The 26,923-nt window shown below is 41.5% G+C and overlaps 1 protein-coding gene and 1 non-coding gene across 2 annotated transcripts in view; one reads left to right on the forward strand and one right to left on the reverse strand.

Annotated features, from left to right (window-relative positions):
• Positions 1-26,923, reverse strand: part of LOC115115685 (uncharacterized) — a 37,207-nt gene that overhangs the window by 3,980 nt on the left and 6,304 nt on the right. The gene's annotated exons all lie outside the window — the stretch shown is intronic.
• On the forward strand, positions 599-26,854 carry shoc2 (SHOC2 leucine rich repeat scaffold protein). The gene is made up of 10 exons (XM_065001358.1): positions 599-685; positions 15,471-16,148; positions 17,498-17,933; positions 19,075-19,212; positions 19,558-19,688; positions 19,774-19,962; positions 20,273-20,395; positions 20,634-20,771; positions 23,510-23,627; positions 24,395-26,854. The coding sequence occupies exons 2-10, from the start codon at positions 15,885-15,887 to the stop codon at positions 24,601-24,603; spliced, it is 1,746 nt and encodes a 581-aa protein (XP_064857430.1). The 5' UTR covers positions 599-685; positions 15,471-15,884; the 3' UTR covers positions 24,604-26,854.

Below are 26,923 nucleotides of genomic sequence, written 5' to 3' on the forward strand. Positions count from 1 at the left end.
TTAGGCCAATCATATGCTTCAATGTGCCGCTGTTCACAGTGCTGTGGCAAGACAAGGCTCTGCTCGTGATGTTACATTGCAGGCGCAGATGCCCTGATTTCAAAACGATTTGGAGCACAGTTGAAAAGTGAACGCGCTGTCTATACAATTGAATAATTAGACAAATAAAATCAGTACTTTTCAATGCGTGTGATATAAAAGCTGTGCCGTGAGAACATGAGAAGAGGGTCAAATGCGTGTCTCACCGCTAATGCGTGAGAGTTGGCAGCTCTGATCGTGGCTAAAATAGATGCTCATGGAGCAGACCTAATCCAACCTCTTCGGATGTGCATTATTATTCGAACTGACTGTTTGAATACGAATATAAACGAATTTATACTAAACTCTACGAGCAATGCTTGCTTCAAACATTCAATTTCACTCCCAGGAAAAAGCTCTGAGTTATATTCCGGGTTTTTCTGACTTTTACACTTTTATGATGACAATAAATATGCCAGGTAGCTAAATTACACATTTTCACCACTTTTACTTACACTCACCCAAACACCTTTTTCTGTTCAAGTAAGTCTCGTGATACATTGGTAATGCGTGCGTGTGACGCAATTTGGTGGTAGGGAGGGGACCCAAGCAACAGCAGTGGTAGGAAAGAGGAGGAAGCAGGGATGGTAGAGTCACACCTCTGAAGGTAAAACAGTTATATTATTTCATACCTTTCAATACACCTTTAAATCAAGCTGATGTTTTTATAGTAGGCTTCTTAAATGTCCCTTTTGTCATCCGCATAGCTTGGTTGATGACGCAGCCTTTCGGTAGGCTGAGAACCGCACTCTTTTGTTCAAGCTTCGTTCGGAATGGCCGCTGTTTTGAGAATGTTTTATTTTTCCTCATTTCACTACGAGAGCGAGAAAAGGGCTCTACGAAAATGCTTGACGAGAAACGGTCTTGAATGACCAAGTGTCAATCTGTAAACTACCGATTTGAACATAATAGTTGTTATTATTTAGGTGTCAGTACAGAAGAAGGTAGCTACAGGATTGAGCAGCGCGATAGTGGGGTTGCGTGCTTGCTTATTTCCCCGTGATAGGCTCGCGATTGTCGGGATGGTGTTCCAAGTCTGACAGCTGCTTTTGGTGGGGCCTACGGGAACCGCGCAGTCAGAACGCTCGGGTATGTGAGCTTGGAGGTTAACGTTAGCAATTAATTTTTATAAATAAGAAGGCCATCTAGCTACTGAGACTGATATTTGTTTCCTCTACCAGAATTGTACCTAGATATGACGTTGTCCAAGTTGTTTGCTCTACGATTTGACTGAATGGTTGCAAAAAAATGTTTGCCAGCCTCACTTAGCTTCTGAAGTTAGCTTGATGTGTTGACGTTTCGTTTTTTTGATTTCATGACCAGTTGAAATGATTTAGCTAGCTTGCTTACAGATTTTGTTAGCACGACAAGGGTGACACTAAATTAAGAATAGCTAGCTATTTGCGGCTACTTTTCCTAATCAATCAATAGCTAACTAGCTAGTTTATGTCATCCAGTTCGTAGGCTGGCTAACTAACCAATTTAACGTTAGTATGTGGCTCTGACAAGAACAGCAGGACCACCCCATCGGTTGCTGCTGTATCATACACACACAGGTTGGCTTGCGTCTCGTTTTTACGCATATCAATCGTGATCTTGGACGTAACTTGACTTCCACGAACTGTGGCACCGGTTTTATCGATAATCTCTCTTTCCACGGATTTGTCATTGGCACGGTTACGTCCTGCGTGTGCTGTGGGCTGGTTATGTAGCTGCCTGCCACCTCACCAGTGCATCTCTTGCCATCACTGTCAAATGTAGACACACATTACAGGAGCTGCGTAGTATTAGGCCTATTGGTTGTAATCATCTTTTGATAGTCAGTCAGTGAGAGAGTTGTTAAGCCTGCCTAGTTAGCTAAATGCTTTGTAAAATGAAAAAAGATATGCAAGGGAAAGAGAGCAGACATAAACTGTCTGTCATTCATTCATTCAGGAGTGGACATGGGGAGATTGTTCCAAAGTCCTTAACCCCCAATCAATCACAAATCTGGCAGCTAAATGTATTTGCACAATTGTAGTGATTGTATCATATCAAAGCCTAAACCTGTGTGTTATTCCAACTTTATTCCAGTGATGATGATATATGCGTATACTTATGCAATCCTCAAAGGGAGAGGACAGAGATGAAGAAAATTGGCCAGTCTTGAGCAAACATGACGCAACAACATGGGAAGACTTGGCAGGATTGGTAGTAGTGACTGCTTGCTTTGCCCAAGATGTCCACCAACTGGCTATAGGCTACATTATACAAGTAGAGGCTTAACAATTGGCACGTGAATTGAGGAAAGCTACAGTGATGATGGTGGTGGTGGATCATCATCATAATAATCAGAGGAAAATGGTGTCCAGCCTTCTCATTTTATGTATATCATCTATTGCACTGCCTGTCATTTGTCCCAAACTTGGTTCCTCTCCTTTTGGTTCCTCTCCATGGAGTGGAATCTGGAATGATACATTTAGTCAGTCAGTGATGAAAAATAACTGGAAAGTTGCTGCGCTCCGTGACCCTTGACCTTATGTGCTTTTTCTACAGCATGACTTCGCCCACAAGTAATTTTTCTGGAGTGGGGGGGGGGCGAGAGAGAGTGCTCCTTCGGTTCGGTCACCTGCATATTATTAAACTAGCTTATGTTTGTTTCAAACCTTTGGGTACATTTTATGGTTTTGAAGAGGAATTTAAAGAATAAACAAACACTGACATCACACCCACTGCTTGTTTAGGCGAGGGCCAGTAGGTTAGTTCTCTGCTTGCCATTGCCATGCTTATTGTTGGGATTTTGACACTTGATGCACCCCAGACTATGCCTGGTGACCAATCCACATCTCTCCGGCCAAACGCCACGCCCATTAAAATGTATTTTCCACAATGAGTCTGGATTTGATCTCCTCCCAGAGGACTTCTCGAATGCGAACACGTTCAAACCGTTCTTGTTGGTCCCAGTAACCGATGGGTGTGGCCAGAGCCTGAACACGTGGGTAAAGCGGCGTTTCAGAAATGGTCATTGCTTTTGATACTCTGATTGGTTAGAGACAATCCAATCGCAGATGATTTGTTTTGTATAACGCCCCTCACTTTAACGTCAGCAGAAAGGACTTCTACGATGGCAGTCTGACTGAATGATAGTTAGAGCAGCAAAATGACATTCAGAATGAGTCGCCAGGCAACCCCAGACCCCACTGCCGTGTTGCATAGTTGCCTTTATCTAAGAAATGATTGATGTGATGGCCTACTTACCCTATTTTAGGGTTTCCACAAGTTACCAATGCCACAAAGTCAAAATTGGCTATATCGAAAAAATACTCTACATGAAAACAAAAGTGTGCTTTTTGGTCTTAAGTTTAGCAGTGACTTTGTGGCACGGGGTTTATGACTTTGTGGCAACTAGTGACGACCCTATTTGAGGGACCCAAAAGAAAATACAAAGAAGCTGCCTGCTTTGATACAACCAACTATTATTTTATACAGTCATGTGTTTTGATATTCAACGTCCATCACCTTTCTCTTAGTTCATTAGAATCTGGGTTGAGTCAAGAGGTCATTCAGTGATTGCTGCTTTGCTCTAGGACTAGTTCACAGTATACAGTCTCGTTGTTATTTATGTATTTTAATATTCACCATCTATTTTCTCTCATTTTATTAGTAGCCTAATATAGAGTTCACAGTTATCCTAAGTCAGTGATGTCCGTGCTGCTAGATACTTCTCTGTTGAGTGAACATAACTGTTACTGAGAAGAGCAGCACATGTACCTACAGAGCAATATTAAAGACCCTGTGTAGTCAACATTCAGTTTTTCCTGTGTTTTTGTATAATATTGTACAACAGCTGATGAAACTAACACTGTAAAAGTGTGAACACATTTGATCATTGTTATTTCCTGATAGTTGCTGGTTGAGAATACAATCTACACAGGACCTTCTAATCACTTGGTTTTGCATGGGTGGAGTTTCAGCTTGCCTGATGACGTCACTAGGGGAAAATGAATTAATAGATGAATAACAAAGAGTTACAAACCTCTGCCAATAACAGCAAGTTTCAAGTTTTCCCCACTCAGACCACTCTGACAGTCCTAGCAAAATAATGTAGTTTTTTTGCTAATAAAGCAATATTTGTTATTTTTGACCATTTTTAATTGTGAACTATTACAGAATTTATTTGATATAAAAACAGCAGAAATTGGGCCTTTAAGCTTCTCTTTGTCATTAACGGGATCAACAGGACCACTTTTTACCCCTATAGGTTTTATGAGTCTTGTGCTTTGAAGACCGCTTCCTCCCAAAGATTAGACACACACAAACACCTACTCTCAGCAGCAGTGCTAACCTTTCCCTTAGCTCTGATCTGTACCCAAGCCTGTTCTTTTTCTACACTACACACACACATACCTAGAGCATAACAGATTACTTTATTAGGCTTCATACTGTAGCCTATTACTACATACAAATGATGCTACTACTGTACTACAGGCTGTGAGATGGAACCACAGAACTAGAATGAGGGTTAGAGGTTCCAAACCTTTCCTTGATAATCTATTTCTATGGACATAACAAAGACAGAAACCAAGAGCCTTTGGTTTTAAATAAATCATTTTGATGTTGAAGCTCTTGACAGTTGTTGTCAATTTGTCTTTTATGACCTTTAGGTTAAGTCAGGCCAACCTACTTACCAGGTTTTCTCAACATCACTTGTAGCTATTGTAGTACATTCATTGGCTTACAATGTCATCTGCCTATGGCCTAGCTTATTCACTAATAGAGCTGGGAATTGCCAGAGACCTCACAATACGATATTATCACGTTACTTAGGCGCCGATACGATATGTATTGTGATTCTATGTATTTTGATTAGAGCTGTCCCCAAGAAGAAGAAAAAAATTCTATATTGGTCAACCGAGTCTGTTCTTTTGACCAATTATTTGGTTGACATTTTATAATGTGTATTTTTCCATTATATAGACACAATCCTATGTGCTTTAATCAAATCAGATATGCACTGAGCTTGTCTGATGCTTTAAGCAAACTGTTCAATTAAATAATTAAGACACAAATGACTAGAGGGAGGACGATGTTTAGGAAAAACATTCCCTCAATCCTTGCTGTCTTCACATGTATGTATTGCATGCGTGTCACCAATGGGGCCTGGCCTATAGCATATCATAATCACATCAATAATTGCTTATAACAAACTTCTAACACGTTACAGCAAAATGAGGGAATGTTTACTGGTTGCTCAGTAGGTAAAGGGGAAGTCAGATGTGTGGAATGAGTTTGACTAGTTATGGAAAATACTGGAGATCAAGAAAAAGAAAGTAAGGAGCAAGCAGTGTGTGCATATTATGTGTGCCAAACAGGGGCGGTTACATTACAATAAACATTTTCTGACTGTTTGGAACAATGTAAACAACACTAAATTATAAGCATACCAGAGTTTGTTGTAACGTTCGTGAATGAAATTTCCGAAATGGAATGGTTTATTTGTTGTTTACGCTAATTATTCAAGGCTCACTATATTTTATTTTAAAACTAAAATGGTTGATTGCATTTCAAATCATGAATGACTTGTATGCTGTGTGATATAATGAAGGAATTCATGATTTATTGATGCAGTACTGTAGCCTATTGAAATATAGGCCTAAGTAAGTTATGGTATTAAGAGTAAACAGGAGGTGCACTTAGCCCTACAGCTCTTAGGCTGACAGCCTGGGGCGGCAGGTAGCCTAGTGGTTAGAGCTTTAGGCCATTAACTGAAAGGTTGCAAGATCGAATCCCTGAGCTGACAACCTAAAAATGTGTTGTTCTGCCCCTGAACAAGGCAGTTAACCCACTGTTCCTAGGCCGTCATTGTAAATAATAATTTGTTCTTAACTGACTTGCTTAGTTAAATAGATGTTACAAAAAAAAAACATATAGCAAATAGAAATCAACTGGATGGTGTTCAGAGATAGATGGGAGGGGTTGAGGGGAGCTGAAGGATGGGACTAAAGACGAACAAAACTAATGTAACATATAATGTGTCTGTAAAATGTGTATGGTACGTATAAGCTGGAAGTAGAAGCCTAAGTGGTGGTGTTCATTAGTTTAATCCAATTACGGGAGGGGTGGTAGGGTTGAAGGAAAATATCCCATATTTATTTTACATATACATACACAGTACCAGTCAAAAGTTTGGACACGCCTACTCATTCAAGGGATAAAAAAAATTAAAAAATGATACTATTTTCTAAATTGTAGAATAATAATTGAAGACAAACTATGAAATAACACACATGGAATCATGTAGTAACCAAAAAAGTGTTGAACAAATCAAAATGTATTTTATATTTGAGATTCTGCAAAGTAGCCACCCTTTGCCTTGATGACAGCTTTGCACATTTGGCATTCTCTCAACCAGCTTCACATGGAATGCTTTTCCAACAGTCTTGAAGGAGTTCCCACATATGCTGAGCACATGTTGGCTGCTTTTCCTTCACTCTGCGGTCCAACTCATCCCAAACCATGTCAATTGGGTTGAGGTCGGGTGATTGTGGATGCCAGGTCATCTGACGCAGCACTGTCCTTCTTGGTCAAATAGCCCTTACACAGCCTGGAGGTGTATTTTGGGTCATTGTCCTGTTGAAAAACAAATGATAGTCCCACTAAACGCAAACCAGATGGGATGGCGTATCGCTGCAGAATGCTGAGTTAGCCATGCTGGTTAAGTGTGCCTTGCATTCTAAATAAATCACCGACAGTGTCACCAGCAAAGCACCATCACACTACCTCCTCCATGCTTCACGGTGGGAACCACACATGCAGAGATAATCCGTTCACTAACTCTGCGTCTCACAAAGACATGGAGGTCATTTGGACTCATTAGACCAAAGGACATATTTCCACTGGTCTAATGTCCATTGCTTGTGTTTCTTGGCCCAAGCAAGTCTCCTCTTCTTATTTGTGTCCTTTAATAGTGGTTTCTTTGCAGCAATTTGACCATGAAGCCCTGATTCACTCAGTCTCATCTGAACAGTTGATGTTATGTGCCTGTTACTTGAACTCTAAAGCATTTATTTGGGCTGCAATTTCTGAGGCTGGTAACTGTAATGAACTTATCCTCTGCAGCAAAGGTAACTCTGGGTCTTCTTTGCCTGTGGCGGTCCTCATGAGAGCCTGTTTCATAGCTCTTGATGGTTTTTGTGACTGCATTTGAAGAAACTGTCAAAGTTCTTGAAATGTTCCATATTGACTGACCTTCATGTCTTAAAGTAATGATGGACTGTCATTTCTCTTTGTTTATTTGAGCTGTTCTTGCCATATTATGGACTTGAGCCCAATTTGGTAAAATATATATTCTGTATACCCCCTACCTTGTCACAACACAACTAATTGGCTCAAACACATTAACCTGTTGCTTCTACCTTCTACTTTTTTGAACATTCTGTTAAAAATCGCGCAACATTTCAGCGCCCTGCTACTCATGCCAGGAATATAGTATATGCATTTGCTTAGTCTGTGTGGATAGAAAACACTCAGACGTTTATAAAACTGGTTAAATCACTGCTGTGGCTTTACCAGAACGGCATTTACATCGAAAAGCACAGGAAAAACTGATCACTGAAAATGGGAAAATATATCCATGCGCTACTTGAACCCATTGATAAAGGTGAACCACAATTAATTGACTGAGGTTGCAGTACCTACAGCTTCCACACGGTGTCTAGAGTCTTGTCATTTCCCTTCCGAGTTTTTTCTTGGTCAAACATATGCAGGGCACCGTATTTCCTCAGGTCTAGGACCGGATATTTTCGTTGAGTTTCTAGCCGGACATTTTTCCAGACGGACAGCTAATGATCTTTACATCGCCTCCTGATGAATTTTATCGCTTATTGACGTTTACTAATACCTAAAGTTGCATTACAAACGTATTTCGAAGTGTTTTGTGAAAGTTTATCGTCGACTTTTTGAATTTTAAAAAATGACGTTACGTTTTGAAACGATGTTTTTTTTCGTTTATCACACAGTCTACATATAACGATATCTAGGCTTTATATGGACCGATTTAATCGAAATAAAGACCCAAATAGTGTTTATGGGACATCTAGGAGTGCCAACAAAGAAGATGGTGAAAGGTAATGAATGTTTTCTATTTTATTGTGCGGTTTGTGTAACGCCGAAATGCTAATTATTTTGTTTACGTCCCCTGCGGGTCTTTTGGGGTGTTACATGCTATCAGATAATAGCTTCTCATGCTTTCACCGAAAAGCATTTTAAAAATCTGACTTGTTGCCTGGATTCACAACGAGTGTAGCTTTAATTCGATACCCTGCATGTGTATTTTAATGAACGTTTGAGTTTTAACTAATACTATTAGCATTTAGCGTAGCGCATTTGCATTTCCAGAGCTCTAGTTGGGACGCAAGCGTCCCGAGTAGAAGCAAGAGGTTAAGGAAGGAAATTCCACAAATGAACTTTTAGCAAGGCACACCTGTTAATTGAAATGCATTCCATGTGACTACCTCATGAAGCTGGTTGAGAGAATGCCAAGAGTGTGCAAAGCTGTCAAGGCAAAGGGTGGCTATTTTGAAGAATCTCAAATATATTTTGATTCGTTTAACACTTTTGGCTACTACATATGTTATTTCAGAGTTTTGATGTCTTCACTATTCTACAATGTAGAAAATATTAAAAATAAAGAACACCTAGTAATTCAAGGGTTTAAACATTTGACTGGTAGTGTATATATGGATGATTTATAAAGCCAGGCACATTTAACAGTTAGGTTATTGATTATAGACCTAATTTAAGTTGGTTTCCTCTCCTCACTTTTCTTAGATGATTAAGGCAAGGGCTGTGTTCTTGTCTCCTAACTTCGCTGCTGCCTCCACAGCTTTCTTCTCAACACCAATATGCTGGTTAACTTCTCTATTATGCACATAGCAACATGGTCTAGGAAAATGTGCCAATTCAACAACGCGCTGATGTGTTTCAGAACTGAGGACAGCGAACACTATCCATCGCAGGAGAAGGCACATTTGTTATAAAATATTATTTTTTATTAGTGTTGCACCATTTGTTCTTACATAATATAACCATATACAATTTAAGTAGCATATGTCTTAGTGATGGACTGTGCCACCCCCACAATGGATCAGTCCACTCAAACAGGTGCCAGTCAGACAGGTGTCTTGTACACCATGATTTATTTATTTTTTGCTACTGCTAGACTAAAAAAATCTTGGTCGACCAAAAGCCAATCAACCAGTCGACTAAATGGGGTCCACCGTAGATTCGGGACTGTGATTTATTGCTCACCTTGGTCTCCTGCAGAAATGATTTTGATCAGTCATGGAAATAAGTGCTGAAAACATTGTCTCTCTATTTAAAAAGATGTAGAGACATTATTGCATTGGCTCTATGCACACTCACTGGACTCTACCCACACAGTGACCACACTGACGCTCCAACACATACACTCAGTCGCACATAGACACACTTTCACACTCTCCACATACGCTGCTGCCTAGTCACTTTTACCTCTACCTACATGTACATACTCCTTTTATATAGCCTCGCTATTGTTATTTTATTGTCAGTATTTCATTCTTTTCTTATTTGCAATTTTTTAAAATTAAATTATTATTTTTTGTTGTTGAAAGCAGTAAAGTCTACACCTGTTGTCTTCAGGGCATGTGACAAATATAATTCGATTTGAACAAGCTGTGATGGAAAAATACTGTAGTTTTGGTACAGCCAGCTAGCTCAAATAATATTGCAATGTTGTCAAATGATAGGATTTAGAGAACGACCGATAATCTTCCAAGCCGACGTATCAGAATAGAAAAGGCCAATAACGTCCTATCGGCCCCTATCTATCGGCTTAGCTGATAGTCCTTCTACATAGCAAAGCTGTGCCAGCCTGAGCCACGAGCATTGCACATAGGGCTGGGCAGTATACCGTATTTTACTATATACCGGTATTGATCCATGGACTGTTTAGTGTTTTTTTTGTTTTGTTTACCTTCTATAACAGTATTTGTATGTTTGGTTTGTAAATGTGATATGGCGTGTGTAATGAAAATATTTCTAGTTACCTCTACTTGAGTCATCCCCCTCCGCTCTCGCATTCCATGCCGCTTCCCACATTGACTTAGCCCCGTCCCCTTTCATTCAAGGAGCGCATTTGTTGTTGCTTCACCATGAGACTCTTGCGTTCAGTCTGCATGGTCAATGCAGTTGTCATCAACATTGTTGCATGTACGATGCTGTTTCATTTGATGACGATACATTGTGCTTAATGTAAATCCTCAAGCGTTCTATAATTACACTGTGTTTGTCTTTTCTTAGCAAGTTTTAGCCGCTAATCGCTAGCTAGCTAATAAATGTACTGAGGCAAAGCTAGCTAATACAGCTTGATAACAGTGATGGTGTAGGCCTAAATCACCATGTTGTTTGCGCAACAGTATCTTCTAAATCAAAGAGGAATAGGCTAAGCATGACTATGTTGGCTACATGAAGGAACATTTTAATGTAAGCAAAGATTATAGGGTACCCTAGGAAATGCTGACTAACACTTTGGTACCTACCCTGTCACAATAACTCCTCCCTGGCATTTTCATTTCTTGTCATGTCAAATAACACTGTATTCTAAGTGCCCACATTCTACTTCCATGATTCCAACAGTTCACCCAAGTGTTTTTGATCTAAATCACAATTTGAAACATTTGGTTAAAAATAAGGCTTAGATTTGTTGCCTGTATTGTGCAGCCCTATGTGGCAGTGTGGAAATTCTCAAATAAGTGCAGGAAATGCAGAAAAAATGTACTGTAAAAAATACCATGATATGATAGCCCTAGCTCTAATTGCACAATGCTGAGGAATGTCTAGCTGGGAAAATCAACCACAGCAGCAAGCTGGCTCATTCTCCAACAGGAAGGTGCAGTATTGAGAAATGGATGAATTGACACTGACCAAAATAAAATATTTTAGTTAATTCACTAATAATAAGGCTTGTGTCGACGTGCCCGGACATGCATGCAGTAAGCAAGCATCGAATAACCCCCACGATTTCAGGGAAGTTAGGAACCAATATACACAGGCAGTTAGGAAAGCAAAGGATAGCTTTTTCAAACAGAAATGTGCATCCTGCACCACAAACTCCAAAAAGTCCATGGTCAATAAGAGCACCTCCTCCCAGCTGCCCACTGCACTGAGGCTAGGAAACACTGTCACCACTGATAAATCCATGATAATTGAGAATTTCATTAAGCATTTTTCTATGGCTGGCCATGCTTTCCACCTTTCCACCCCTACCCTGGTCAACAGCCCGGCACCCCCCACAACAACTTGCCCAAGCCTCCCCCATTTCTCCTTCACCCAAATCCAGATAGCTGATGTTCTGAAAGAGCTGCAAAATCTGGACCCCTACAAATCTGCTGGGCTAGACAATCTGGACCCTCTCTTTCTAAAAGTATGAGCCAAAAGTGTTGCAACCCCTGTTACTAGCCTGTTCAACCTCCTCCTTCGTATCGTCTGAGATCCCCATAAATTGGAAAGCTGCCGCGGTCATCCCCCTCTTCAAAGGGGGAGACACTCCAGACCCAAACTGCTACAGACACATCTATCCTACCCTGCCTTTCTAAGGTCTTCGAAAGCCAAGTTAACAAACAGATCACCGACCATTTCGAATCCCACCGTACCTTCTCCGCTATGCAATCTGGTTTCCAAGCTGGTCTGGGTGCACCTCAGCCACGCTCAAGGTCCTAAACGATATCATAATCTTCAACCAATCGCTACCAGCCCGTCCAGCATCACTACTCTGGACGGTTCTGACTTAGAATATGTGGACATCTACAAATGCCTAGGTGTCTGGTTAGACTGTAAACACTCCTTCCAGACTCACATTAAGCATCTCTAATCCAAAATGAAATATAGAATCGGCTTCCTATTTCCCAACAAAGCATCCTTCACTCATGTTGCCAAACACCCTCGTAAAACTGACGATCCTTGACTTCGGGTGATGTCATTTACAAAATATCCTCCAACACTACTCAGCAAATTGGATGCAGTCTATCACAGGGCCATCCGTTTTGTCACCATAGCCCCATATACTCCCCACCACTGTGACCTGTATAATCTCATTGGCTGGCCCTCACTTTGGCTGGCCGCCAAACCCACTGGCTCCAGGTCATCTATAAGTCTTTGCTAGGTAAAGCCCCGCCTCATCTCAGCTCACTGGTCACAATAGCAGCACCCACCCGTAGCATGTGCTTCAGCGGGTATATTTCACTGGTCACCCCCAAAGCCAATTCCTTTTGTGGCCGCCTTTCCTTCCAGTTCTCTGATGCCAATGACTGGAACAAATTGCAAAAATCAATGAAGCTGGAGACTCATATCGCCCTCACTAACTTTAAGCACCAGCTGTCAGAGCAGCTCACAGATCACTGCACCTGTACATAGCCCATCTGTAAATAGCCCATCCAACTACCTCATAGTTATTATGAATTTGTTTTGCTCCTTTGCACCCCAGTATCTCTACTTGCACATTCATCTTCTGCACATGTATCACTCCAGTGTTTAATTGCTCAATTGTAATTATTTTGCCACTTTGGTCTATTTATTGCCTTACCACATTTGCACATGCTGTATATATACTTTTTTTCTATTGTGTTTATCCATGTGTAACTCTGCTTTTGTGTCACACTGCTTTGCTTTATCTTGGCCAGGTTGCAGTTGTAAATGAGAACTTCTTTTAAACTAGTCTACCTGGTTAAATAAAGGTGGGAAAAAATAAGCTAGCTAAGCACATGTGACCTGTTAGCAAAGATTAAGATTATTAGCCATGTCATCTGTGGTGTTAGCTAGCTAGGTATATTAGCTACTCTAGCTAGGTATATTAGCTACTCTAGCTAGGTATATTAGCTACTCTAGGTATATTAGCTACTCTAGCTAGCTATATTAGCTACTCTAGCTAGCTATATTAGCTACTCTAGCTAGCTAAGCATGGTCCTAAAATATCAAATTGCTAACTACGTTGGCTATTAGCTCCTAACATTAGCTGTTTTTTACACATGCACCATTTTCGGCAACAAGACATTTCCCCCTTCCCTTGTCCTTGTTAGATATTATGTACATGTATGACTTGGTAGCAAATGCCATTGAGCTAGTTGTCATAGTAGCAGTACACAGCACCAAATGATATGATCGATGGAGAGAGATGAGAAAGTAAACGGAGTTACAGCCTCACGCTATCCAATCGTAGATGTAGGATACAAATTAGAACCCGCCCATTTCTTGACAGATGGCTGAACTAGCCAATTGAGTTGTTTTGAATTTTGTCTTGGTAGGTGAGTTGTTTACAGTTCTGTCCTGACTGCAGAAAAAAAAATTTTTTCACAGAAAATGACAAAAATACTAGTTTCATAAGCAAACCCATTTACATTGAATAGATGTTATTTCATATCCTCAAACTAACAGCAGTGCCTACATGCCGGAGTGATGCTTCTATGCAAATGTTGTTAATTAGTAGGCTAATATATTGTGTATTTGGACCCCTTCACTTTTTCCACATGCAGCCTTATTCTAAAATTAAATCCCCCTCAATCTACACACAATACCCCATAATGACAAAGCAACAAAAAAATGTTTTTTAGAATTTTTTGCTAATTTATCAAATAAATAAAATCCTCCCATTCTTCCCTGCAGATCCTCTCAAGCTCTGTCAAGTTGGATGGAGATTTGCACAACGTTTTCCTGGCTTCTATAGAGTTTTTCGATCGGGTTCAAGTCCGGGCTCTGGCTGGGCCACTCAAGGACTTTCAGAGACTTGTCCCGAAGCCACTCCTATGTTGTTTTGGCTGAGTGCTTAGGGTCGTTGTCCTTTTGGAAGGTGAACCTTCACCCCATCACGGATCTCTTGGTACTTTGCTCCGTTCATCTTTCCCTCAATCCTGACTAGTCTCCCAGTCCCTGCTGCTGAAAAACATCCCCACAGCATGACAGCACCATGCTTCACCGTAGGGATGGTGCCAGGTTTCTTCCAGATGTGACGCTTGGCATTCAAGCCAAAGAGCTCAATCTTGGTTCAGACCAGAGAATCTTGTTTGTCATGGTCTGAGAGTCTTTAGGTGCCTTTTGGCTAACTCCAAGTGGGCTGTCATGTGCCTTTTTACTGAGGAGTGGCTTCTGTCTTGCCACTCTACCATAAAAGTTTGATTGGTGTAATGCTGCAGAGATGGTTGTCCTTCTGGAATGTTCTCATCTCCACAAAGGAACTCTGGAGCTCTGTCAGTGTGTGGGTTCTTGGTCACCTCCCTGACCAAGGCCCTTCTCCGAGGCCACTGTGTTCTTGGGGACCTTCAATGGTGCAAAATTTTTTGGTACCCCTCCCCAGATCTGTGCCTCGACACAATCCTGTCTCTGAGCTCTTCGGACAATTCCTTCAACCTCATGGCTTGGTTTTTGCTCTGACATGCACTGTCAACTGCGGGGCCTTATATGTGCCTTTCCAAATCCTGTCCAATCAATTGAATTGACCACAGGTGGACTCCAATCAAGTTGTAGAAACATTTCAAGGTTGATCATTGTAAACAGGATGCACCTGAGCAAAGGGTCTGAATACTTATGTAAATAAGGTACGACTCCACTGATCAGCCAAAACTAGCCCAATAACTCGACGCCCCTATTGAATATGCATTTACCTGTATTGTGAGTAGGCGTATGCCATCTTCATTTACAAGAGATTTACCATTCAAATAAAATTATTACCATTATGTTTTGTAGTTAGATTGGTAAAAACAAAGTAAAATGTATTGTTTGATTTTTTAAATTGATACATGAATGCGTACATGGCTCTCTGGGGAAATTCTGTTATCAAAATGTTCACATTTTAAAGTGGCAATCAGTAGTAGAAACAATAGTAATGCGTACTCCCCACCCCTGGTTAGGTAAAAACCTGAGGCATGGGGCTGGAGACATTGACTCACTCTCAAATTCATAGACAGAACTTTGGATGCAAGGATTAGTCATCCATGATATCAACATTCGTTTTAACCATGTTTTGAGGCTATATAGTGTTTGTTTACATTTTACTTTGTTTTAACATTGGATTGAAACAAGCTTATGTTTCGGGTTCTGTTGGGGTGTGACAGTTGAATTAAGATCATGAGGCATTTATAAGTGTATATTCATCAAGAATCAATGGGTACATATCATTAGTCCAAAAATGAATGTAGCAACTGCTGATTGCCCCTTTAATGATATTGAATATCGGCCTAAAATATCATCCACCTGCCTCATTTTTTAAAATAGTTATTTTTTACGGCTATTCACTAAGATATCAAATGTGATTTTGACTCGTCATTTCAAATATGATCACGTTGAACAGCCTTTTGACTCATTGTCTATGTTTTATTCAACAGCATTCAAAAAACCCAAAGGATGATGAGAACCTCGATGACCTTTCTAGTCTGAACTGGCTTCAAACCGAACTGAGGGGAATCGTCTGCAGTTCAAACAACTAGGTGGCCCATGGCTGCCATCACCACTCCTGTCAAGTCACAGCTTCAAAGGATTTACTCCCCTATGGCGTTCTGAGAAACGAAACCGCTTGGATCACAGGGATTGATTTGTGAAGTAAATGTATAGGCCCACACAGGTATGTATCAGCTGGTGTGTTTATAAAGGTCGTCTCCTACTCTTATCCCTCTCCACGCCTACTTGTCGGTTGACTGCTTTTTTGAGGGAAAACTCCAAACAAACCAAGGAGAGTGACAGTTGGGGAGTTGCGGTCCCATGAGAGACTCCGCAGGGGGACCGACAATCACGGCGACGCCATGAGTAGTACTTTAGGGAACAAAGACAAAGACTGGAAAGAGAAGGACCTGAAAGGAGGTCCGACAGGAGGGAAAGAAAAGGAAAAAGAGGCCAAGGCTCTGGCTGGTTTAGGCGGCAAGGATCCCAAGGCCAAAGGGAAAGACGCCAAAGAAGGAAAGAAGGATGCAGGTTCCGCGTCGCCTGCCGTCGCCTTCTCCGTGGACAACACGATAAAGAGGCCCAACCCGGCGCCGGGGACACGCAAGAAGTCCAGCAACGCCGAGGTGAGATGAAGACACTTTATCACAAAACACACAGCCTAATGTATCATAACGTACACATTATTTGTGGTTGAAAATTTGTTTTTTAAAATGTTTTTTGGGGGGGGGGGGGGGTACTGTTTGGACATGGGCAGCCCAAAAAAAAAGCCACTTGGGCGGCCCGCCCAGGACTTTTATTTGCAGTAACAAACCTGTAATATATGCCATTTAGAAGACACTTTAACACAAAGTGACTTATAGCAGTGCATGCCATCCGACTGCTGAACAATCTGTCTTATATATTCAAAAAATATAAATAAATATTTTATATATATATATATATATATATATATATAAAATGCAACATGTAGTGTTGGCCCCATGTTTCATCAGCTGGGAAAAAATTAAGATCCCAGAAATGTTCCACAGCACCAAAATATTATTTCTCTCAAATTTTGTGCACACATTTGTTTACATCCCTGTTAGTGAGCATTTCTCCTTTGTCAAGATAATCCATCCACCTGACAAGTGGGGCATATCAAGAAGCCGACTCAACAGCATGGTCATTACACAGGTGCACCTTGTGCTGGGTACAATAAAAGGCCACTCTAAAATGTGCAGTTTTGTCACTCAATGCCATGGTTGTCTCAAGTTGAGGGGGCTTGCAGTTGGCATGCTGACTGCAGGAATGTTCACCAGCGCTGTTGCCAGAGAATTTTTATGTTAATCTCTCTAACATAAGCCACATCCAATGTCATTTTAGCGAATTTGGCAGTACGTCCAACAGGCCTCTCAACCGCAGACCACATGTATGGCGTTGTGTAGCTTTCGGATACAGATGTAAAATATGTATAAAAGATAATAGACCAATATTCATTTTCAATAAGATCATCTTTGAGAACAAATATCTATAGATATTATTACAAATGTCTAAAATTAATGTTTGAGTCACTCCGATAGCATAAGCCATGGCAAAATGTGTAGAATTGCAGGAAATTAGGTTTAAAATTGCATATTTTCGTCTCCGCTACATGGCAAATTGTGTAGAAATGTAAAAAAAAATTGGTTGGCGTCCACACCATGGCCACACCCACCACCTAAGCCCAATTTGATCCAGAAAAAAATGTTATTATTATTATTCTACATCACACAAGTGTTTCTCAAACTCAGTCCTGGGGACCCCAAGGGGGCCACATCTTTTTTTATTCTAGCACTGCACCATTCATTCAAATAATCAAAGCTTGTCGATGAGTCGATTTATTTAAATCCGCTGTGTAGTGCTAAGGCAAACTAACCGTGGGTCCACAAGACTGAGTTTTGGAAACCCATAACATGTCTTCAATAACATGGACACACAACTTTCCCATTCCCAGGTGATCAAAGAGCTCAACAAGTGCCGTGAGGAGAACTCCATGCGTCTGGACCTGTCCAAGCGTTCCATCCACATGTTACCCACCTCCATCAAGGAACTCACCCAGCTGGCAGAGCTCTACCTGTACAGCAACAAGCTCCAGAGCCTCCCCTCAGAAGTGGGCTGCCTGTCTGGCCTGGTCACCTTAGCCCTGAGTGAGAACTCTTTAACCAGCCTCCCAGAGTCCTTGGACTCCCTGAAGAAGTTGAGGATGCTGGACCTGAGGCATAACAAACTGAGGGAGATACCGGCGGTGGTTTACCGGGTGACGTCACTGACCACACTGTACCTGAGGTTCAACCGGATCACGGCGGTGGAGAGGGACATCCGGAACCTGGCGAAGTTGACCATGCTCAGCATCCGTGAGAACAAGATCAAACAGCTGCCTGCCGAGATAGGTGAATGAGGGAGGAGGAGGGAGGGAAATGGGGGGTTGGGGTGAGGGAAATGGGAGAGAGTGGTGAGTGTGGGGAGGGAGGGAGGGAAATGTGAATGGGGGAAGGAGTGGGAGGAGAGTCATCCATGAGAACAAGATCAAACAGCTGCCTGCCGAGATAGGTGAATGAGGGAGGAGGAGGGAGGGAAATGGGGGGTTGGGGTGAGGGAAATGGGAGAGAGTGGTGAGTGTGGGGAGGGAGGGAGGGAAATGTGAATGGGGGAAGGAGTGGGAGGAGAGTCATCCATGAGAACCAGATCAAACAGATGAGTGTTGAGGAGGAGGGAGTTGAGGCTGGCAGATTGGGTGATGACGATGCGTCGTCATTTTTGCCTAACATAAGCCGGGGGCGTACACACACTTTTGGCCCTGATTTTAGCTGTCCCAGACACGTTTTTGAGATCGGAGACAAAATCTCCATGTCGTTGCGTACTTGGGGCGCACGGCCGTCACCGACGCTCAGTTCAGTGACGCAATCTGAGGGCTACCGATCCCGTCTTTCAGACGTCCAAATATTTTCTAAATCTCCAATGCTCTTGTAGTGTGAGAGGTGCAATGACAAGTTTTGAGAACAGTGATCAGCAATAGCCAACGTGAGCTCGTCAGGGAGATGATGATGATGCATCACATCACCCAGAATGTGTGGACTCTCCAGCAGGAGTGATGACTACTACTAGTATGCGTTTGTACTTGCCTTTAACCAAAGCCAAAGTATCAAATCGTTACAGCTCTGAAGTTCACTACCAGTGTTATTCAATTCCAAATGTATTGGCTAGACATTTCAACTCTGTATGGCAAGCGTGATTGTCTGACTGAAAACGTTTGAGGCTTGTCTGAGCCACATGGTTTAGTGTGCTCACCACTACGTTAGCCAGACCAAAAAAACTACAGGAAAGACGTTGGTTAAGCGTGAGCAGCTCAGCGACGTTAGGATTTTGAAAGTCGTCTCGTGTAAACCCGGCATTACAGAAGACATAGCTGCAGTGTTGTCAATAAGCTAAAGCCATCAGCTAAACCAGTCTTTTAATAACTCTGATTGCGCTTCTTGTCCAGATTAGTCACGTTTGTGTGTTGACTGTTGTATTGGCCCTGCCTCTCTGCAGGGGAGCTCTGTAACCTCATCACCCTGGACGTAGCTCATAACCAGCTGGAACATCTACCCAAGGAGATCGGCAACTGCACCCAGATCACAAACCTGGACCTACAGCACAACGAGCTACTGGACCTACCAGAAACTATAGGTGAGACTGACCGGGACCTCAGCAGTCAGAAATGTTCTCTCCTCAATGCAATCATCTGCCTATACTCTGCCTACAGGATACCAATACTGACACAGCTGCACAGTGCACATTCTTAACTGTACATTGTGACGATAAAACATTTGAGAATTGTCACTAATTGTATAATCTACAGTTTTAGGAACTGCAAGTGCTGGTATTTAATATAAGATGGTACTTTATTGATCCCCCAGAGGGAAAATTTGATTGCACCAGCCAATACATACATACACTTGAAATGCTTAACATGATATCTAATATCTGACTTTGTTGATTGTCATTTTCGTATTTAACCATCTCTCGTTGCAGGTAACTTGGCAAGCATAAACCGCTTGGGTCTGCGGTACAACCGGTTGTCAGCCATCCCCAGGTCGTTAGCCAAGTGCAGAGAACTGGAAGAGCTCAACCTAGAAAACAACAACATCTCCGTGTTACCAGAAGTGAGTGGTGCTTTTATTGATTGCTGCATTTAATGGTATTGTTAGGGATATAGCATATCTATCTACCTCCTTCTCTCTATCCCAGGGTCTCCTGTCTAGTCTGGTGAATCTGACCAGTCTAACCCTGGCGAGGAACTGTTTCCAGTCCTACCCGGTGGGAGGACCCTCCCAGTTCTCCACCATCTACTCTCTCAACATGGAGCACAACCGCATCAACAAGATCCCCTTTGGAATCTTCTCCAGGGCCAAAGTCCTCAGCAAACTCAACATGAAGGTAAGGATGCTGTCCATTGTTATGTGTTGTCATCTCCTTCCCTCTGTTTTGATGACTTCTAGTAAAGTGGACCAAGACGATAGTCCCAGACATTATGTAGGCAGGACAACGTCTCTTTCTTCTGACTTTAACAGTAGATAAAGGGCCTCATTGCCAAAATCCCGAACTATCCCTTTAAGGTTGACAATTGTTGGTGATGGTGGTGGCTCAGGTAAAGAGGTGACATTGTTCAATAAGGTGTTGCTCATCATGTCGTCTTTCTGTTCTGGTTCTGGAATTGTTGTCAATGTCATTGTTTTTTTTTTTTCAGGACAACCAGTTGACGTCTCTGCCTCTAGACTTTGGCACGTGGACCAGTATGGTGGAGCTCAACCTGGCCACCAATCAGCTGACAAAAATCCCTGAGGACATCTGCGGTCTCGTTTCGCTTGAGGTGAGGCCTAGATAGAATTCCCAGATGGGATCTTTCCTGAGAAATGTGGACGTACTACTTTTCTGATGCCGTCATCAATTCATACATTATTCAAACGGACCAGAAAATCTAAATGACTATCACTCATTTCAGCATCCAGTAGGTGATCAACTATTTAGTGATTTATAGGTCTGTAACACAAGCTACAGGTTGTGACCGTTCGCTTCAGTGTTCTGAAACATCTTGTTTTTTTTCACAGGTCTTGATATTGTCTAACAATCTTCTCAAGAAGTTGCCACATGGTATTGGCAACCTGAGGAAACTACGGGAGCTCGACTTGGAGGAGAACAAGCTGGAATCGCTCCCGAATGAAATCGCTTACCTGAAAGATTTACAGGTTTGATACTATTCCGTTATTTCCCTACACTGTCACGTAAGCATTTAGGCCTACCTTTAACTAAAATGTGTTGAGTTATAAACCATTCAAAGACCACTGACAGATGTAGTGATACCGTAGTGCTGTGATGTAATCTTTCTTCTACTTTTAAAGGCCCTATGCATTCAAAACAGAGATTTATATATACTTTATAGTGCCTTCGGAAAGTTCAGACCCCTTGACTTTTTCCACATTGTTACTTTACAGCTTTATTCTGAAATTGATTAAATCGTTTTTTTCCCCTCATCAATCTAGACACAATACCCCACAATGACAAAGTGAAAGTTTTTTTACGGAAGTATTCAGACCCTTTGCTATGAGACTCGAAATTGAGCTCATGTACATCCGGTTTCAATTGATCGTCCTTGATATTACTACTCCTGAGTGGTGCAGTGGTCTAAGACACTGCATCTCAGTGCTAGAGATGTCACAACAGACCCTGGTTCGATTCCAGGCTGTATCACAACCGGCCGTGATTGGGAGTCCCAAAGGGCGGCGCACAATTGGCCCAGTGTTGTTAGGGTGTGGCCGTGGTAAGCCGTTATTGTAAACAAGAATTTGTTCCTAACTGACTTGCCTAGTTAAATAAAGGTAAAATAAAAATAAACTACAACTTGATTGTTCACCTGTGGTAAATTCAATTGATTGGACATGATTGGGAAAGGTGTATATAAGCCCCCACAGTTGACAGTGCATGTCAGAGCGAAAACCAAGCCATGAGGTTGAAGGAATTGTCCGAAGAGCTCAGAGACAGGATTGTGTCGAGGCACAGATCTGGGGAAACCTGGCACCATCCCTATGGTGAAGCATGGTGGTGGCAGCATCCTGCTGTGGGGATGTTTTTCAGCTGCAGGGGCTGGGAGACTGGTTGGGATCGAGGCAAAGACGAACATAGAGATCCTTAATGAAAACCTGGTCCAGAGCGCTCAGGACCTCCGACTGGGGCGATGGTTCACCTTCCAACAAGACAACGACCCTAAGCACACAGCCAAGATGACACAGGAGTGGCATCGGGACAAGTCTCTTGAATGTTCTTGAGTAACCCAGCCAGAGCCCGGACTTGAACCCGATCGAACATCTGGAGAGACCTGAAAACAGCTGTGCAGCAACGCTCCCCATCCAACCTGACAGAGATTGAGAGGATCTACAGAGAAGACTGAGAGAAACTCCCAAGCTTGTAGCGTCATACCCAAGAAGACTCAAAGCTGTAATTACTGCCAAAGGTCCTTCAACAAAGTACTGAGTAAAGGGTCTGAATACTTATGTAAATGTGTTATTTTCTAAAAACCTGTTTTTGCTTTGTCATTATGGGGTATCGTGTGTAGATTGAGGGGGGAAAAACAATTGAATCTAACAAAATGTGAAAAGTCCAGGTCTGAATACTTTCCGAAGGCACTGTATATACAGAAATACATGGACCCCTTCAAATGAGTGGATTTGGCTATTTCAGCCACACCTGTTGATGACTGGTGTAGAAAATTGAGCACACAGCCATGTAATCTCCATAGCACAACATTGGCAGTAGAATGGCCTTAGTATAGAGCTCTGACTTTCAACGTGGCACCGTTATAGGATGCCACCTTTCCAACAAGTCATTTCGTAAAATTTCTGTCCTTCTAGAGCTGCTACGGTCAACTGTAAGTGATGTTATTGTGAAGCGAAAATGTCTAGGAGCAACAACGGCTCAGTTGTGAAGTGGTAGATCACACAAGCTCACAGAATGGGACCGCCGAGTACTGAAGCGTATAGAGTGTAAAAATCATCTGTCTTCAGTTGCAACACTCACTAGAGTTCCAAACTACCTCTGGAAGCAGCGTCAGCACAACTGTCGGTCAGGAGTTTCATGAAATGGCTTTCCATGGCCAAGCAGCCGCACACAAGCCTAAAATCACCATGCAAAATGCCACGCGTCTGGAGTGGTGTAAAGCTCGCCGCCATTGGACTCTGGAGCAGTGGAAACGCATTCTCTGGAGCGATGAATCATGCTTCACCATCTGGCAGTCTCCATCGAACACCTTTGGGATGAATTGGGACGCCGACTGTGAGCCAGGCTTAATCGGCCAGCATCAGTGCCTGACCTCACTAATGCTCTTGTGGCTGAATGGAAGCCAGTCCCAACATCTAGTGGAAAGCCTTTCCAGAAGAGTGGAGGCTGTTCTAGCAGCAAAGGGGATACCAACTCCATATTAAGGCCCATGATTTTGGAATGAGATGTTTGATGCACAGGTGTCCACATACTTTTGTATTTCCACACTAAGGTTGGAATAATACTGTGAAATTGTAAAAAATTATGATAATGCTCTTAGTGTAAGAGCTGTTTGAAAAGACTGTAAGCCTGTTTTGGTGGATTGGAGTTTTGGCCTGACATCACCAAGTGGTAAATGAGTTAATAGACCAATAAGAAAGAGTCCCAAACCAATAAGAGCAATCTTTCACTTGTCCCCTCCCCACTCAGACCACTCCGACACTCCTAGCACATTTTTTGCTGGAGAAATTGCTCTTGGATAATAATCTATTTTAATTTATTGAAAACAATTTGATATTGATCTGCTGCATTGGACTTTTTAAATAAACCATTTTTTATATCCAGGGTTTTAACGATGGAGCTCAGATAGAATAATTTATTCACCAACGTTAAGACAGCTAAGCTGTTTTCATCATGTGATATTGACATTCCATTTTGGCTTGTATCCTATCAGAAACTAGTGTTGACCAATAATCAGCTGACCACGTTGCCCCGTGGGATCGGTCACCTCACCAACCTGACCCACCTGGGTCTGGGAGAGAACCTGCTGCAGCACCTGCCAGAGGAGATCGGTAAGTACATTTTACCTCATACCACTGGGTACCGGTCTGTTTCTGCTGAGGCCACTCGTTGTACTCTGTCATTTGCCAAATATACAGAAAGACTGGTACCCAGGCTACAAACAACTAAGACTAGGAGTGAATCTCAACAGTACTTCCTTGATTCCTTCCATCCTCACCTGAACTCCAAATGTCATTGAGAAACAAGGAGCTTATTGGAGGAGGTCACAAGCTTTCATTTGGATACAGAAGAGAGAGAGAACTACATGTGGTCCTTTGTAGGTCAGTTGGTAGACCATGGTGCTTGTAACGCCAGGGTGGTGGTTAGATTCTCGGGACCACCCATACTTAAAATGTATGCACGCATTTATTTCACCAGGTAGGTGAAACCATTATTTAACATTATTTAACCAGGTAGGCAAGTTGAGTACAAGTTCTCATTTACAATTGCGACCTGGCCAAGATAAAGCAAAGTAGTTAGACACGAACAACAACAGAGTTACACATGGAGTAAAACAAACATACAGTAGAAAAATAAGTCTATATACGACTATGACTAAGTCGCTTTGGATAAAAGCGTCTGCTAGATGGCATATATTTATATATTACATATAAAACGTAACTTCAGCTAAACAGTTTAATTAGCATATTTTAGCCCCAGCAATAATTACTGTAAGTACCTGATCTGTCTGTGCCTCCAGGTAGAATATAACACTCCTGTATCCTCCACCCCTCCTATCTCCCTTCATCCCTCTCTCTATCCTTTCTTTCCATCCTAGGTACACTGGAGAACTTGGAGGAGCTGTACCTCAATGACAACCCCAACCTGCACAGCCTCCCGTTTGAGCTGGCCCTGTGCAGCAAGCTGTCCATCATGAGCATCGAGAACTGTCCTCTCAGCCATCTGCCCCCGCAGATCGTCGCTGGGGGCCCCTCCTTCATTATCCAGTTCCTCAAGATGCAGGGGCCCTACCGGGCCATGGTCTGATAGGGCCCGGAGGCCAAGATTGTGGTCTGAGGGCCCAGAAGGAGGCCATGGTCTGAGAGCTGATTTGATGGCAGATATACCAGGCCCACGCAGGGCCCATGATCTGACAACGGACCACGCCCATAATTGGATAGACCACGCCCATATTCTGAAGGCCGAAGCCCACCCAATCACTTACCTATCCAACTACGTGTGTCATACACTGTAAAAAAAATATTTACAAATACATCATAACAAAAACAAACTAAATGTACAAAAAGAGGAAAACATTTTCGGTTCATACATTATCTATCTATATGCGGAAAAAAACTAAACAAGTACATTTATATTGAGACTGTGCTCCAGCGTTCCTGTTGAGGAATCATAGCCATTTAGAAGGCCAACTTCTCCAATATTTTATTCCCGAATCATGTAAGACAACTTAAAGGGTCATTACATAACTTTTTTTTTTTTTTACATTATATTCATTAATTCCAGCACCATATGATACATAATCTGTTTTCATGCATATGAAGACACTGGTATAGTGCTGGAGGTAATGAATAGGAGATTAACAAGTGGTGGAATTGCCCTTTAATATCTCTACCACCTTTTGCCAAACCGGATCATGTATATTGAGTAACAGTGAGCTAAAGTGGCTATGATTCTTTTAACATAGAAACCAGATTCCCAATGCCAACATATTTACAGTAATTAGGTATGTATATTAGGAGAGCTTAGGATACAACTATTGTATGCAAAAATCTTTGAAACTGTAATTTTTACTGCTGCTGCCATTATCAATGTTCATTTTGTCATGTCTTTTTCTTTTTGATATGTGTATATATTTTTACCACTCGACTAAAGATTTGTTATCGTGAGGTTTGAGGTTAAAGAACAAAGGTCTAATGTTTTTAATTTCACATTAATACGTAAAAAAACAGTGCCTATATGCCCGGGAAGGTCCACTGGTTTTTCTGACGCTCTAAACACAATTGTCCATTATACAAAGGTATCATTTAGTAAAACAAATTCTTTCTAGAATTATGGTATTACTTTTTCCATTTGTTTTATATTAGTTCTATCATAGTTGGATGACAATGATTCTATGTAATAAAGCGGTAAAGTATACATTTGAATCAATGGCGTTCGGAGGTTTTACATTTAAAAAATAAGCAGTCATCTTTAAACAGTAAGCTAGTAATATATAAAATAAATGTGAAATCTTTAATGCTTTAAAAAATGGACTTAACAAGTTTGACTCAAACCTTTCCAAAATAGGCAGTAATGTTGCCCTCATGTTTTAAGATATTAGATTTGTTTTTGCTTTGAGAAAAAATAACAAAAATAGTTAAACTATAAAAAGACAGGTGATCTGTAGTGATTTTTATATATTCTATAAATACTGATTGTTGCCTTGAGTGCAATTGAGTCATTGTAATGTTTACTTTTTTGCTATGTCTTCAGTGTTGGGGCTGTCATACAACGTGGAAACGATTGACCAACAACAACATATCAGGAACGTTGAAGGAAAGGTGTCAATATAGCTAATGACTAACGTTGCCATGGTTACGGTCGTTAAGGTATGCCAAAAACACGAATCAAAACCCATTGTTGTCATTTTACATCCAGTTTCTTTGACTGCTTTTTTAATACGCCTCTTCACGAGATCTGAAAGTTTGTTACTTGGCTTCCTTTTTTTTGTTGTCCCACACTGTCCCAGCAATGATGCTGTTCTTATGCACTTTCTAAATGACATTGGCATCATCCTCTTAACAATGACAATATCCTTATCTCCATGGTTACGTTGAACTGGGGCATTTTTGTTTCACAGTGAAGAAGTATTTTATCTCTGAACAGTTTATCATGTATATTTTATAATGGTGTCAAATGAATATTAAGGATGAGATGACAAGCTCAAAATAAATCTAAACTAGTAAGTATGTGGAGCGTCGAATTCAAACGTTTTGGCTTTCGTCCTATCAATCTTGATGGAAAATATTAGCTTGAACTGTGTATGTCCAATAAGGGTCTTATTGATATGTTTCAAAATGTATTAAAGTACCCCATATCTTGCTCATATGTACTACAAGCAAAAATGTTTTGTCAAATTATTGCAATTCATTGAGATCCACATTGTAAAATGTAAATCATTTTCTGTTACTATAATTTTTTTGACACTGTATTGGGTTAGTATTATATCACGTGACTGTACATTAAAATCCCAACTAAGGTAGATCAAACCAAAAGCTTTTTTGGTTTTGGAAATGAATGTGTTGCGTCCAAGCTTTGTACTCAATCATCTTTTAGTATTTATTTTCAATCAAGTGTGGGTCTAGTT

The sequence above is a fragment of the Oncorhynchus nerka genome, linkage group LG15 (assembly GCF_034236695.1).
Source record: "Oncorhynchus nerka isolate Pitt River linkage group LG15, Oner_Uvic_2.0, whole genome shotgun sequence".
NCBI classification, from domain to species: Eukaryota; Metazoa; Chordata; class Actinopteri; order Salmoniformes; family Salmonidae; genus Oncorhynchus; species Oncorhynchus nerka.